The sequence below is a fragment of the Eimeria necatrix genome, genomic scaffold, assembly GCF_000499385.1.
Source record: "Eimeria necatrix Houghton genomic scaffold, Enh_scaff122, whole genome shotgun sequence".
Classification (NCBI taxonomy): Eukaryota; Apicomplexa; class Conoidasida; order Eucoccidiorida; family Eimeriidae; genus Eimeria; species Eimeria necatrix.
In genome coordinates this window covers 71,588-87,252 of record NW_013651995.1, presented here as the reverse complement: position 1 = coordinate 87,252, position 15,665 = coordinate 71,588, and the positions used below count along the sequence as shown (strand labels likewise).

At 48.7% G+C, this 15,665-nt stretch overlaps 1 protein-coding gene across 1 annotated transcript; it reads left to right on the top strand.

Moving 5' to 3' along the window:
* Positions 1-12,821: 12,821 nt before the first annotated feature.
* ENH_00008080 (hypothetical protein) lies at positions 12,822-15,665 on the top strand (the record flags this gene model as incomplete). The annotated part of the gene is made up of 6 exons (XM_013578632.1): positions 12,822-13,307; positions 13,458-13,764; positions 13,931-14,349; positions 14,547-14,981; positions 15,119-15,268; positions 15,462-15,665. The coding sequence occupies 6 exons, from the start codon at positions 12,822-12,824 to the stop codon at positions 15,663-15,665; spliced, it is 2,001 nt and encodes a 666-aa protein (XP_013434086.1).

Below are 15,665 nucleotides of genomic sequence, written 5' to 3'. Positions count from 1 at the left end.
AGACAATGAAGATTTACTGCAAGTTACTCTGATCATCGATGAGAAAATTGCCCTGTCAATGTTCAAAAAGTTTGTGAAAGGGTAAATGCTTGGCCACTTCAACGGGCACTTTACATATCTCGACACCAGCTACATTGTAAGCAGTAAAAGGCAGCTTATACGTGGCTCTGCTGGAAGCATACACACTGCCTGTACCCCGATCGCCGTCGGTAGCCCGATATCGTTGGTGCCGATACAAATGCCAAGAACCACATAGTTCACTTTTCCCCTAAGTTTTCTCCGAGTTAGCACTCCGCTGATTGGATGGCTATGCTTCTTGTTGCTGCATTAGGGCTTTGTGCTTCTTATATAAAGCTTACGGCCTGCAATGATCAGGAAAAACAAACCCTCACCAAATCCGGCATTAGCTTTCAACCGGTGTAGCAGTGCATCTGACCTGGCGGGGCTTTTTTGCTTGTACGGAGACACACTGTGATCTATGCACTACAAAGTCCTCACATATTGGCTTTCTTCTTTGTTCCACTAGCACCCGAAGAAATCGCCTCATGCAAATAGACAACGTCTCAATTCTAGAGTGCCTTCTGCTCTCAAGGTTGAAAGGCCACGGGTATAACCCACAATCTGGAAATTCTTCCGTCGTTTTTCCTTTGTTTTTCGCATGTACACCGAAACCTCGAACGAGTGAGTGAATTCCCACAATTCTGTCAGTTCTCTCCGCTTCGACAGTAGGCGCCAAACAGCGTTCTATCACGACCCCTGTAATTAAAAGGGCATTTTACTTGCATTAAACTCTCTTGGTGCAATCTGCCTGTCACCGGATAAGGCAAAAGCATTTATCACTCACATTCTACGCTCAAGCACGCTAGCCTACATCAATTCCCAACGCATCGGCACTGCGACAAAACAGACAGGCCACGCTGATTTGCATTCTGTCCAGCGTGTTAAAATTATGGAATATTATGCATAATACTTCACGTGTGGCAGTAGACACGATCAAGATATCGGGCATAACAGCTACTTGACAATAAAAGAGCACTATCTGCATTAATCAACGTGCCAGTCCTCAGATAACCTTATAGCGTTCACCCCACCAACATAGAAAGCCTGAAAGCCAGGTCTCATGAAAATTCCGCACTGCCTGTTGAGACAAAAGTAGAGTCTCGGCGACTACTCCGCACTTATAGTCCATCTAGAAGCTCAAATCCATCCATCATATCTTCCAAATCTTCACCTGGACACAAAAAATACGACTACTTTTCACTGTGCGTTGAGGATGCATGGCCTGAACTTACTCTGTAACTCTGCAACTTTGCGTCGATACCAAATTCACGAAGTGTTGTCGAATTGTCTGTCAACGTACTGCAATGCAGACAGCTATTTAAATGTTCCTCTGGCGCACTGTGAGGCATGCAACGCTTCGCAACGTCGACGTGCAGCGTGACGGTCTGAAGGGACTAGACCTTCAGCAACGCACAGCCTAGTACGCCGATGTACAATACCGCAACTTTCCCCCAGTATTGTGAAGCCTGCATGGTTCTATTATCATGGTGATAGGCAAAAACGCAGAATTTCATGGTACTTCTGCTACCATGAGAAAAAATTTGCAGAAACTACGGCGTTGTCCATTTCCTACTGTCAAGTAGCGTTACGGTACTGCACGCAGCATGTTACTCCTACGATTCTCGTGTGCACTACATAGAACAATGCCAACTCAGCAGTTGGTACATGTATACTTTTGAAGCAAAGCGCAACCCACATTCTGTTTCCCGGGCACAAAAAACATGATTTTCACGATAAGTGTTTAAAACTGGCAAGCGCTTCCCTGTCAACTTGGTTTTTCAAAATACTTTGGAGAAATCGTCGATTGAGGCTCCACAGGACGGTAAATCTGTTCTGTAAGACACAAACCGCGAATTGTCTAAAGGCTCAGATGTGGCATTAAACCACTGCCCAAAACAAGCAAACCGGACTTTCTGGGCATTGTGGTTGTTATTGTCACAACAAACACCTTGTCCTCCTTCATTTTTAATGAGAGTCTATTCAAGTGTGGCTGCCTACAGCAGCTACTGCACAAACGCGAACTGCGCAATGCACTGGTGAGTTTATATGCCACTGAGCTGTTCTATACATCTACGTAGTTGGGCTCGTGACTCTATACAAACCAACGTAGCTCTCAGAACCTACTATCTTCACGCGAACACCAAGGATGTTCATCCTCGAGTCTCCTTTGAGCTGCCGGCATGTGCAATTGTAGTGGTACTAAAATTTTCTCCAGCGATGCTCGATTATGGACCAAACTGTTCTAACAATGGTTGCTGCACATTCATCCGGGCTGAAGCTACCATGAACGCCAATGTGCTGCAGCTTCATTCGACATTTATGCTGCTGTCTTCCGTTCCTCGACTCTTGTGCCTAGATTGGCTAACGCTGAGAGCCACCAAAGTGGGCAGTGCATGCATCCAAACGGAAGCCGCACTTCCTGCTCACAAACGTGGTTGTCTTAGCTCTCATGCATGTCAGCGAGGATTCACATTGGGATATCCTGCTTTCCAGCGCCATGTTAGCGGTCGGCCCTGGTGCCTGTTTTTGACGAAATCAAGCCCAGCGGCTGTGCATCGTGAACAACACAGTTTCTCCGTCGAGTGGCATGACCCAACGAGAACGTTATCTCGACCAGTAGAGACCATGGCGCAGTGATCAGCCTACTAGCTGTACCAACAGTGCAGTCTTATCCTTCATTTCTAGAAAACTCGTTGAACGTGTAATTCCACCAAAAGACGAGAAGGTCATGCAGCTAAAAGGGAAGCTTTGTAATGCGGGTTCCGCCTTGAACCTGAAGTGATGCATGAAGCAACAGTGGTGCACCTACAAACGCGTCACAAGCTTGCTAATGCAAGCACTAAGCAGAGCGCTTCAACGGAAACGCGTAAAGACTACGATTGATATCTAAGCTACTGAAATCAACGAAGCTTACTTCCTGGTATTACGCCATCACGTACCGCTCTTATGGTTCCCTTGGCACTTTGGTTTCGCAGCTCATTTCCGATCTAGCGCATCTTCGTGTTGGCAGAACAATTAGAAAGCATCTTGTCGCCTGCCCCAGGTTCTGTGGGAAGGGTTCAAGCCCGCCCGCGAAAAAGCAGCCACGAGGGCCACGTGGGAACAAAATGACTAGTAAGACGTACTTCCTGCAAAAACTTTTCTTGAGTTTCATATGAACCAATGTTGGCACCCAAACCTCATGTCTACAAGCATGCTCTCTACCTGGAGTCAGTCCTTTGGAACCACTTCTTCCAAACGGCTGGCTCCAGGTATGTAAATTGTTATGTTGTGATCAAAACCTAGGGTGCAGATGAGATGTAACCCAAGACGTACGCCTTTCTCTAATAGCAGTTAGACCGCAGTCTGAAGCGTGAAGGTATTGTTAGGTGCAGTTCGTTTGGGAAAAGCTCACAATCTGGGTCCGACCAAAATATGCAGCAATTTTCCCTAATAAAATTACCTTTGTAGCGGCATTCAGAAGACAAAGCGAAGCTGATTATATTCATCATGAGGTAGCGCTTGCCGTTATATTCACCTGAGCTATTTCTAGCTTTGCCTTAACAAGAAAATAATGGACCACATGAGTCCGGCATGGCAGGGTGAGGTAGAGCAGGTGTCATATGGAGCTTCGGATCTACTCCACTCTGATAAGGATATCTTTTGGCCAAGTAAGTGAACATGAAACGCGTATTTGATGTATCTGATACTTTGGAAGAGGAGAGAAAACTGGTTACGTTCATCGCATTGTAGAGCAATTACCAAGCCCCAAGCCCCTGTTTGCGTCCTAAAGATAATGCTCACCCTCTGATGTGCAACACACCCACTAGGAAGCACGTCTGCGGTGGCTCCTTTGATTGGCGCCAAATTGGCGCTGTATTCCCGATGTAGTCGAAGAACCGACAGCTCCATGAACTAAATGGCTCTTTCCGCTTTTTAAAAAGAAATTTCTGCAGGGACGAAGCCTGGAAGTAACGCTGTTTCCTCTATTTTTGGATTTACAACTTTTGTTATTTCCTAAGTTCTGCGTGGTTCCTGCAATTCGCGAAGTCTTTGAATGGCTCAAACGATGCGCTGCATCACTTAACGCACAGCCTACGTACGCCGAAAAAATCAAACTCGTTGGTCCAACAGGATGTCCGTCGCCAGATCTGATTGGATTTCGCTTTAACATGCGAAAAACTCACACAGCGCCTACCCGGTCAGAAACTTCCAAGCAGAAGTCACGTCATCACTGAAAACAGTGCAAGTTACAGTTGCTTGCAGCATACAGTTTCAAGGCTGCAGGAAAAATACATAGTGGTCCAGTCTGCATGTGCAACTGTAAGCTTTCTGCACTGTGAAAGGAAAAATGGAGTTGTCACTGTACACGCTGAATGTGTTCCTATTCTTACTTGCCACTGTAACAGCTGCAGAGTCAGAAAAATTGCGAACAGAGCGGCAGCAGTGGAACAGCGTTACTTTCCCAATGCTTCGAGGATACGCAGTGAGTTGCCTAGGGCCGCCAATCGCATCTCATTTCTCGTTATCCACCCTTCTTTGCTTGTGATTAGACTTACTTCCTGTATTGACGGTGCGTTGCAAACATGCACTGGCAGGCGCAAATATGTGCAAATATGTATACATAAAGGCGTTGCATTGTTGCGTCGCTATGTGCATTTGCCGAAAAGGAATGTCCAGACACACTGCCTAGCCTCGAGTTGATAATGCTGCATACACGAGCCTTTTTTTCCCTTTGCTTACCCAAGTTACAGAGCCATTCCCTTACTGCCCAGCACATAGCATGTCCTTATATCTGCAGCAAGCTCCTCACTGTGCATTCTCCTCCTACTAAAATGGTGAAGAAAGCGATGTGTTGAATCGCGTTCTTGAATTTTGGCGTCCTGGCCCATTTAAACTTGCTGTGCGCTGTTTAAATCTCAAATATACAGAATGCGCATACACAGGTAAACTGAGATCACGCACCAAGCTGTCGTGGCCATCACGGTATTGGATGAAATGTACAGTGTTTGGAACTAGGCACGCATTGAAGAATGCTGCTGAGCAGTCTCCCGCTTCGCTATGCCAAGGCAGGGCCAGAGTTGCAGTCAAGCAAAAATGGCATCGGCGCACTCCCTGAATTCTTGGCGTGCCGCTTGTAACGTTGTAATGCCATTACTTAAGGCAACTGGGTAGGTAAGAGCCATATATTTGGTTGCAAACGCAGTGTAAGCATTAGCATTTTGTGTAATAGGCCCCGTCCAACATGAAAGGCAACTGTACTTCGAAACTACTATCTTCCAAAGAAACCATAGACGCACTTCCTAATCCGAAAGGAAACCTCTGACACAGAGGATCCCCTTGCATGTGCCGCGTCTTCAGCCCACCACCAAAGGTCATCTTCATCACAAAGCCAATGTACGGAATAGCAGTTGAAACGGTACGGTACACAAACTAGATTGCATTCGGCCCTCTTCCTGCCTTGAAGGCTTTGGGCCAATGCCTACGACTACATCGTTAGAAAGCTACCATAATCGGATAGCGACTTAAACAGTGCGCTACACAATCCAGATTGCATCCTGCTCTCTTCATGCCTTGAAAAATTTCGGCATAGAATACATCGGGCGAGGTGCCGTTCGACTACCGCCAAGGTGGCTTGCTATAAATCAATGATAAACACAGAAGTCTCGGGGATGTAGGCTCGCCTTGCCCGCGAAACTGCGCTGCCTTCACCGGATTGTGGCTGTTCTCCGCAGTCAGTAGCTCAGCATTTCACCCATACGCAGTTTGGATGTGCAGGCTCACCAGCTGAGTGAGCAGAAGCTTGCCAGATTCTTGCGCCGAGAAATACATGATTTTTGGAACAAGTTTAATTTCTGTGCCGAATATACAGTGATCCTATCCAACCTTCTGACTCAGAGAAGGTCCAAAAAGGCACACCTCGTTCCTCTTTGTTTCCTCCACTACGAAGTAGCACAGTACTTTCAGACAAAAAGTGGATTAAACTGCTGAAGCTCACCGACTGTAACAAGCATATCGCTGGAATTCTGGCGTAATAAGACATTCCCATAAGCAAGTAGCACAAGTCCAGTGAAACGCGTATGTGCAGCTCTTTTTTCCCAGCAGGCCTGGAAAGCTGCTAGCCTATATCGGGGTCCTTTGAATTTGTGGCACTTCTGCTGCATGGATGTGCGAATGCAAACAAAACTCACATGCTGGAAAGGTCTCTGTAATTCAAAGAAGCGATATTCTCCCAAAACAACCGGATCCTGGCTGCACCATCAATTTCCCTGTGGTTGCTTGCCTCGCAGGCTTCATGTAGAAAATTCACACAATGGTGTGAAGCGTGAAATCTGCGAAAACGCGATCGTCTAGCTTTTGGAACCCAAAACCTTCGATTACCTTCCAAATTAATTCATCAGTCCCAAGCTTAGACCGTTTCCAGAGGGCAAGATCGGCCACAGGATATCACATTTCATGCTCAAACGTCAGCGAAAGCACGGCACTCACACGCTGTAGGGGATATAATGGAATAAAGAGTGAAGTCTAGCAGCAGTGTCATCGCTAGTTCATCAACGGCGCCCAGCATTTCCCTCACTAGCGCCATAATGAAGTCACCACTAAAGCTCCCCCGGCGCTCTAGAGGTGAAGTCCTTTGTCCAGCTGTTTGAAGACGTGTGTAGATTAAGATGGAAAAGGAATGCGGAGCTTTCCGAGTTTTTTCATATGGCATCCCTGACGGCGCTAACTGTGCATCATGGGCTGGCAAAGATTTGCAACAGTCGCAAACGTACATGCTGCGCTCCAAGTGCCACGTATCCTGCTATGTATTCGAATGATCACACCAGATGGGAACGAACGTGCCGTTGTCGGCCCCACCATGTCTGCGCAAAACATTGTGTAACCGATAGGGAGTCACGGCTCTCAGCGCCGGCTAAAGCGCAATCCCGCCGCCACCGGTAAGCCTGAAAGCCAGGTCTGATGAGAATTCCGCCGCTTCGGATTTCCAGAGGCTGCGCCCTCACTGCCTATTAAGACAAAGTCGAGGCTCGGATACTACTCCGCAATTATGGTCCACATAGAAGCTCAAATCCACCTATCATATCTTCCAAATCTTCACCTGGATACAAAAAATACGACTACTTTTCACTGTGCGTTGAGGATGCATGGCCTGAACTTACGCTGTAACTCTGCAACTTTGCGTCGATACTAAATTCATGAAGTGTTATCGAATTGTCCGTCAACGTACTGCAATACAGACAGCTATTTAAATGTTCCTCTGGCGCACTGTAAGGCATGCAATGCTTCGCAATGTCGACGTGCAGCGTGACGGTCTGAAGGGACTAGACCTTCAGCAACGCACAGCCTAGTACGCCGATGCACAACGCCACAATTTTCTCCCAGCATTGTGAAACCTGCATGGTTCTATTATCATGGTGATAGGCAAAAACGCAGAAATTTCATGGTACGTCTGCTACCATGAGAAAAAAATTTGCAGAAATTACAGCGTTGTCCATTTCCTACTGTCAAGTAGCGTTACGGTACTGTACGCAGCACGTTACCGCTACGAATCTCATAATCAGTCTCGCAGTGTGCATCACATAGAACCGTGTGAACTTGAAGCACAGCACAACCCACATTCTGCTTCCAGAATACAAGAAGCATGAGTTTCTCGTAAGCGTTTAGAGGGCGAGCTTTCTTGCCAGCTTTACTGACCAAAAAACTTCAGGGAGACAGCCTAATTGAAACGCCAGACGATAGTGAGTAGCTGTTCCAGTAGTGTGAGCCCCTGATTCTGTAAACACCAGGCACTATTTGTGAACGGCACAAAATTGCCCTAAACTCAATGCCACGAACGAAGAAAACCGACTTCCTGGATAATGTGGCTGCTGCCTTAGTCCCATGCTGTCAGTGCCTCGCCCTCCTAGTTGCTTTCATGAAAAGCTATTCATGTAATGCCACGTATTGCCGGTACTGTGCAAACGAAGGCGACGCACTGCACTGCTGTGCTTTCAAACCAAAAACCTACTCTGTGGCTAAGTGCTCCTGACTCTTGCGCAGACCAACGTGGCTCTCAAAACGCACTAGCTTCACGTACACACGAACGACGTTCGCCGAGAAATTTCCTCGCAGGTATAGACATGTGCTATTGTAGTGGCATTCAGTTTTTTCCCTAACTAAGCTCATATAGGGTCCAAGCTGTTTTCTGGAGGAAATACTTCTAGGTTGGCCATTGTGTGTAGCACGCAAATGACGGATGGTGGTCATTCATGCGAAAAGCATTCATGAACACCTGTGCGTTGTAGCTTCATTCGATATTCTGGCTATGTTCTTCCGTTCCTGCGCTGCTATGCCTGGAATGGCTAACGCTACAAGCCACCAGAGGCCGGCGCGTGTATCTGAACAGAAGTCCCACTTCCTGCTCAGAAAAGGGATTGTTCCAGCTCTCACTCATGTCAGCAAGAATTCACATTAGGATATCGTGTGATTTAGTACAATGCTGGCGTTCGGCTTTGTGGTGTGTCTTCAAATAATCGATCCCATCTCCCGCGTACCACGAAGTCCAGCTCCTCACCACCCAGTCCGATTTCAAGGAACGTCAACCGCATTATGTACAGAAAATGATACATCGGAAAGCGTACTCTCTGTTCCCGAAGTACAGTCGCCTTTCTGTGCAACTAATTTCCTCTACAGCATGCCAAAAGCTTTCGGCACCTGCTGTGCCCGTTGCTTGAAACACCCTAAATTTACGGGGATACTGTTTCCATAGAAGTTATTAGGTGCAGATTCGCTTTGTCATTCGGAGTCCCTGCCCGCCTTTTGCTGGCAGTATAAGACAACACAGGAAACATTGCTCTGCTCCCTTTGTGAGATGTGCATTCACCGTACATCAGTATGCGCCGTCTTCAGGGATCCAAAAGCGAAACGAAGGGCGATAGCCAGTAATAAAGCAATTCCTAAGATGGCCATGCGGGTCTTCCGAGAACTTTGGCGGAAAACCGCTACGATACCGTTCTCCGAGCCCAAATCTCGCTGAGTTGTAGGCTGAGCGAGGGACTGCTGAAGATCGGCATGTCCGCCAGGAGACGAAAGCACAGTTGAGACAGATGCAGCATTAGCAAGCAAACTTAGAAAAAAACGCAGGATTATCGCCTGCAGAAACAGGGTTTGTTTCGGATTTGCGGCAAAGCCTAGATAGGTGTGCGCCATTGTTCCAGACAGATACTGTACTTGAAGAGTCCACACAAAAAATGAGACAATTATTTCTGTCTTAAGATTAGCATCAATTATTGGAAACACCACGAAAGAAGACGAAACAGCTATTGCGTTCAGTGGGTTCTGTCCTTACCGGACCTGTGTGAGTTCTGGGCTTCGAAGATACAGCCCTCCTGGTTCTTCTAAGGCTTGGAGCTGCAGTTACTTTCTTAAAAGCATATGTATATTTTTTGTTGCTTATATGAGGTTGTAACTATGCACAACTGAAAATTTTATAGGGGTTCATCGGCATCTCGTTGGAGGGACGCCCACAATTGCTTCCTGGCCCACGACAGAATGAGTTCCGCCAAATCTTGCTAATCAACAGGCTTTCTACGCAGCACTGCAGGAAGGAGATTACCGGCTTTTCACCAAGTTTCTAAACTTCTCCTCTGAGGGACACAATGTGTACTGTCACACGTTTGGGTGGCACTTAAGCGAGGAGACATCAACCATTTGCAAAGCAAGCACAGAGAAACACTGAAGCTGTGAAGTAGTTTTCTGAAGCGTCTAACACAGTTCTTGTGGCTCGTTTAGCCTTTCTCTGGTGTGCAGCTGGGTAGCAAGAGAGTTCACAAGCGTGCCGTCCATACACTCTGTAAAGGGTGTGGAGCAACAACACATCTCTGGAGTGCGTGCTGCTTTTTGCTTGAGTTGCAGTACCCAAGGGTCAGGGCCAAGTTCGTAGCAGGCAAGCAATAAACCACAGGAAATCTATATCAAGCGGAGTTGAAGCATGAGTTCGTCGTTAGAGAGAACATGGGTCGGCACCGTTCCTAAGCCCTGTAAGGACTACCCTGCAGTTCCCTAGCTTTTCACTGCATTGATAGCCATCCGTTCACTTGATCTTTTGACTATACAGCTCCAGCCATATTATGCCAACGCCGCTTCTTGAACGCGGGGCATCGGGTCCAACAGGTCTGAGTGAGGTCTGGCTTACACTTCACTGATATGTTTCAGTAATGCTCATTTGTAGCTTTTGTGAATCTATCGCATCCTGTGGGGGAAAAGAGCAAGCCATAGCGTTCCTACATCATTAATCATCGTGCTAGCCGTCGTACCATAATGTACGACAAGGGTCGAAGGTGAGAAAAACTGGGAAATTAGTCGAGGCACAGGACGTTAGGGCTGAGCTCAGCGGTGCCTGCTAAGGTGAAACATGACGGAAGGGTCACGGCGTTTGTTAGACAGCCCCACTGAAAGACACGGAAATCCACCACTCCCCTGAGTGTCAATGTCAACTTTGTTTAGGCTCCCAGACAGTGTGGCACTTTTTCTGCATGCATATTGAGCATTCTCATCAGATTGACATGCATGTGGCAGCAATGACGACGATACCGGGTCAAGCCGAGAGGATTCCAGCGTTTTGCATCAAATGCGAGATTGGGCGCATGGAACACTGCGCCGTCCGCTACTTCATAAAAGGCACTACTTTCCCAACACCAGCCAGCGAAAAAGACGTATTTTTGTCCCTTATAAAGGTACTTTCAGCGGTGCACTATTGTCTCCTATTGCCTGTCTTTCTCTTCTACGCCATATTAAGCAGGATCACAGCTCGTCATAGGTTTACAAACTCCGTAGGGCAGCTGATGCACAAAAACGTGCTTTAGAAACAATCAGTTTACGCTGAGGCATTTGCTCTGGTTAGCTTCGCCATTAAGCTACGCCCGCAACAGGCCATTAAGCTTTAACCAGAGCAGCCAGTAGATACCTACATCGTTCCGCAAAGCAATACAAAGAGGTGTTTAAGTTTGAGCTGCTCGGGCTCGACAATTCCATGGTTTCTCTCTTGTCCCTGCTGCCATGTCTTGGAGAAATTTTACAATGCGAAGGCCTTAGCGGCCTTTCCACAGCTGTATTGGCCCACCATAAAAGAGGTGTAGGTAAATTTATTGTAGCACTCGAATCTTTATTTGCTTGATTCCAGCGCATTTCGCTGCAGATGCCGATTTATCCGCAGGCCGCTTGAGGCCAGCACCATGGTGAACTACGAGCTCTCCTGACTCCATCGTTTATTACTACAAACTAAGGACCACATCCATCATTAAAGAAAGGTTCAAACAATATTGTTATTAGTCCCCATCTCCTTGGGCGTATCTGCTTCTCCTTATGCTTTTGTTTTGCTCTGTGGGCGTACCGCGCACTGGAGCTTCAGTGATTCTTGTGAGCCCCAAACTGCGGACCTAACTGCAAGGCATACCAGGCCTTATACCCTGGGGACGAAGTCCCACTGGATGTGCACTACATCTTCTTGTTACTCTGTCGAAGATATTTTGGTGTATATGACCCTGGAAGCCATTTCCTGGTTGCGAGGCCACTCCGCTCAACGCGGCTGTGATTTTGTTGTCTTGTCATTCAGCACTTTTATAAAGGCTGCTGTATGGATGCATGCCTTGATAAAAGGCAGCCAGATGTCTAAGGCAGCCACATGTCTTATTTTGCGAAGGCACGGCACATTTCCACATACGAGAACTATCGACCATGGGGGCATCGCAGCAAAGCGCCATTTATGACAAGCAGCAAAATTTTTCGACAGCATGAAGAACCTTCTCACAGTTGTGTCAGCATGCATTGTGTGTTCTCACCGCGACCAGGGAACTTCAGGAGGCAGCAAACAGCTCTTGCTCACTCGTACGCGTAGTGCACAAGGCAATTTAAGGAAACACTCCGGTGTTCCGCTTAAAATAGAAGCAAAAGCTCTCCAATTCATGCCAAACATAGCCCTTCGTGGCATGTTAGGCGGAGCGTGTAGTGCGCAGGCACTACAGTAGGGCTTGCTGGTGACCTATAGAGGATAGCTAACTGATGACCTATAAGCGGTCAAGAGGTTGAGACGCGGATTGAACGCTGTAACATCTTACTAGTGAAATAGAAATGCAATTTATTAGCAAATTAACATTTATAAACTACAATTGCCTGCGAATGCTCTAAGATTGGGGCTGCCGACAACGCCGGCACCGGTGCGCGTCATGTAGTGCAAAGGCACTACAATAGGGCTTGCAGGTGACCTACAGAATATAGCTAGCTGGTGACCTACAAGAGGTCATAACACTGAAAGAGGACAGGACCCTCTTACGAGAATCGAAGTAAGGCAGTTTGTCGGCGAACTAGCTTGTGTACACTAGACGGGCCTGTAAATACCTGGAGATTGGGGTTGGCGATAGCGCCCGCACCGGTGCAGGCCTCCTCCCCACAGGGCCTAGGAGGCGAGAACCCCGAGTGGGGGGGATTTTCAAGAGAACAGATTTTGAAAAAAGGTATAAATAACTGAATTTCGTGATATTTGGACTACTGTTTCAAGGAAATGCGCCCAAGGTAGGCGGTTATCATGGGCCCCTACTCGAGGGGGCAGGTAGCAGCGTAGTCGCAGCAGGAGGTGCTGTGCACTGCATTTGGGGGTTGCTCCGGGATTGAAATCTTTGTTCTTTCCTGACTTGGGAGTAGAAACACTATGTTTCAGTGATTCACACCTAGATATCTTCCCTTGATAAGGGATGCACCTCCTCAACGGACGCGTTATCGGCCCCACACAGCAGGAGACTTGTAGAATGTCAGTAGGCAAAATGCCGAGCGGGACGCCAGCCCATCATCGTCATGCTACTCCGAAGCCCACCGTGGCAGAGCGGCTGCATGGGCATAAGGAGGCGCCTCCACAGGTGATACCTATGGCCAATATTATTCCAGGAGACAGTCCCTTCGTCACGTGGGACCAATTCCAGTCCGCTATGAGTGTGATAAGAACTGCTATAGACGGGACGGGGGAATCGGGCGCAACGTTTCCCATACTACCAGAAGACGACAGCACTATGCAGGCCTTTTTGCTGCGCATCGAGCGCCGGTACACCCAGATGGGATTGGGGCCGTGCGAGTGGGGAAGCGCATTTATTGACCACCTTGTGGGCCCGGCTCTGACGTATTGGATGTATCTACGGCGAACTATCGACCTCAGCGACAGGGCGACGGTACAGCGCAGGCTTTTGGAGCGGTTCGACAAAACAATGTCGCAAAGTCAATTGTTAACGGAGTTGGCTAAAGTACGGTTGAATGGTAACCCGAAGGAATACACGGACCGGTTTGCGGCTGTAGCGTAACGTGGTTTGGGTCTCGCGCCCGACGAACTCGCTGACTACTACTGCACCGGGCTACCGACGGAACTGCATCTTCCAATCAACAATAACGGGCAGGTGAAGTATCAGTCGTGGGAACAAGCGGCGACAGCCGCAGCACGCCTCTACGAGCCCAAGCAGAGCGTGCTGGAGCTCCGAGAAAGGACCAGTCGAGCCATTAGGGCTGCTATCCAAGCTAATGGACCCCAACGCGGCGCCAGGAAATCGAAAACCGACCTGGGGGAACCCATGCGAACTCCTATGAGTGTCAGGGTCGCGGGCATTCGGCACGTGCCTGCCCCAGCAAGGGAGAACGTACCAAACGTCCGGGGGAAATACACAAGAAGTGTGGCGGTGTGGGACACTATGCTCGGGACAGTCCTACGTATGAACGAGGTCAGACCGAGGCGGAGGACAAGAACAGTAGGCAGCCCACACGTCCTAGCACTGAGAAGACGGAACGATTAAACAAGGGGGCCTAGGCGTGGTTGGAGACGAGCGTTCTAGGCCGCGTAGCCATGGCAAAGGAATGATGTGTGCGGTATCGACAGGCTCCAATGCCATTCCAGTCTTCCTTGAATGGGGAAACCAACTCCTCAGCACTGCGGAAGGAACCAATACGAGCGACGGGCACGCGGAAGCGACTCCGCCGCTTTCGGAAACGCGGTGGGAGTCTCGGCCGGCGTCGATCCTGAGTGAAGCGGCTCCGGGCGCGACGACGGCTAGCAGCAGAAAGTCTGCAGGGGCGACAGAAGACGGCTACAGGCCAGACACAACAGAAATTGCGCTACACTGGTGGCGGGAAACTTGCACGAAAGAGCCTTACGACCAAAGGGGAGCATTGCACTATCTGGGTGCGACGGCGGTGCTTCGCGTTGAGCTCGCAGTGAGTCCATGTGAGGCCTTCTTGGACACTTGGGCTTCGTGGAGTTTCATTAGTCCCAAAACAGTCGAACGACTGCAGCTCAAGGTGCGGAGACTTCTAGAAGAGCATAGGTTCACCGTAGCTACAGGTGAACAATTACGCATTGATCGGGTTGTGACGGGGTTGACGATGTGGTGTGGAAACGCACGTTTTCCGGGGATTTCTTAGTGGGACCCGTTCCCTATGATTTAGTCGTGGGTTTGGATTGGCTGACTGAACATAAGGTGGCCTGGTACTTTCAGTCCTATGTGAACGGCCAGTGGTGCGAGTTACCGGTCGTTAGGATGGGTGAACAGACATTGCAGGGTGACAGTCACATAGTAGCACCTCCAACGACTCCTGCGGAGCAAGCATATGACATTTTGGCTAAGCAAGTGGCGGGTATATCAGCAGAGGAGGCCGCCATATTCCTACGGCCGCCACCTAAAAGGTATAAATCCCATGCGAAGACTACGGCGAAGGCATGGATAACGTCGCTTGTTCGTCAGGCGGCGGCCGAAGCAAAGAGTCTCAGGGCACCATTGCACGGTTTGCATTACACACTGGCTTTGACCAACGTTGGCTCGTCAGTGGCACTGAGGTTCACGGACGAGTGGCAAGGCGCACTTTGCTGCACGTTGATGGGCCAAGCGATGCGCCAGTGTAACTATGCACTTAGTAATGTTAAAGGGGCCGTGGTATGGCTTCTCAAGCTTGGAGCAGGTGTTGAGGGCAGGCAAGTTATTATTGCTGAACCACACCTTGTCACGTACAGCATAGTTGACAGCGTGCCAGTTCGGGTCAGCGTATGCCTTTTTTGCCTCTTGGCAAGCAGAACGTAGCACTTCACATAATCACAAGTTTGCTGGAAAAGTATCGTCATGGGAGGGCGGACAGTGGGTGCCAGTGCGCCAACAATGTCGATGTCGGCAGCCGTGAGGAAATTCTGACCAATCATGACCTCGAATTGGGGGACCTCGGTGAAGTAGGTTTGTTGTTTTGTAGGCCAGTTCAAGAATGGGGAGATGATCCTTCCCTCCCCTCTGTCCGGACTGAGTATATATCCTTAGCATTTGTTCCAATGTGCTATCACTCCCTGTTTGCCCGTTGATCTGGAAGTGGTACGCAAAGTACACGCTTCTCATACTGTTGACCCAAGCGCATATTTGGTGCCACAGTTCAGACTACTAAGGAGAGTAGCGGCCGGATCCGAGGACTTCAAGGAAACTACAGTAGCGGATGAGGTGATCTGCAAGCACTTTGACGATTCCAACTGCTGTCGCTGCCCTCTTGGCTGCGGAGCAGTGAGTCATTTTGTTCAAGAACTCAGTGCTCTCTCAAACAGAGATACTTCCCGAAGGTGCGAGAGGCAGATCAGTTAG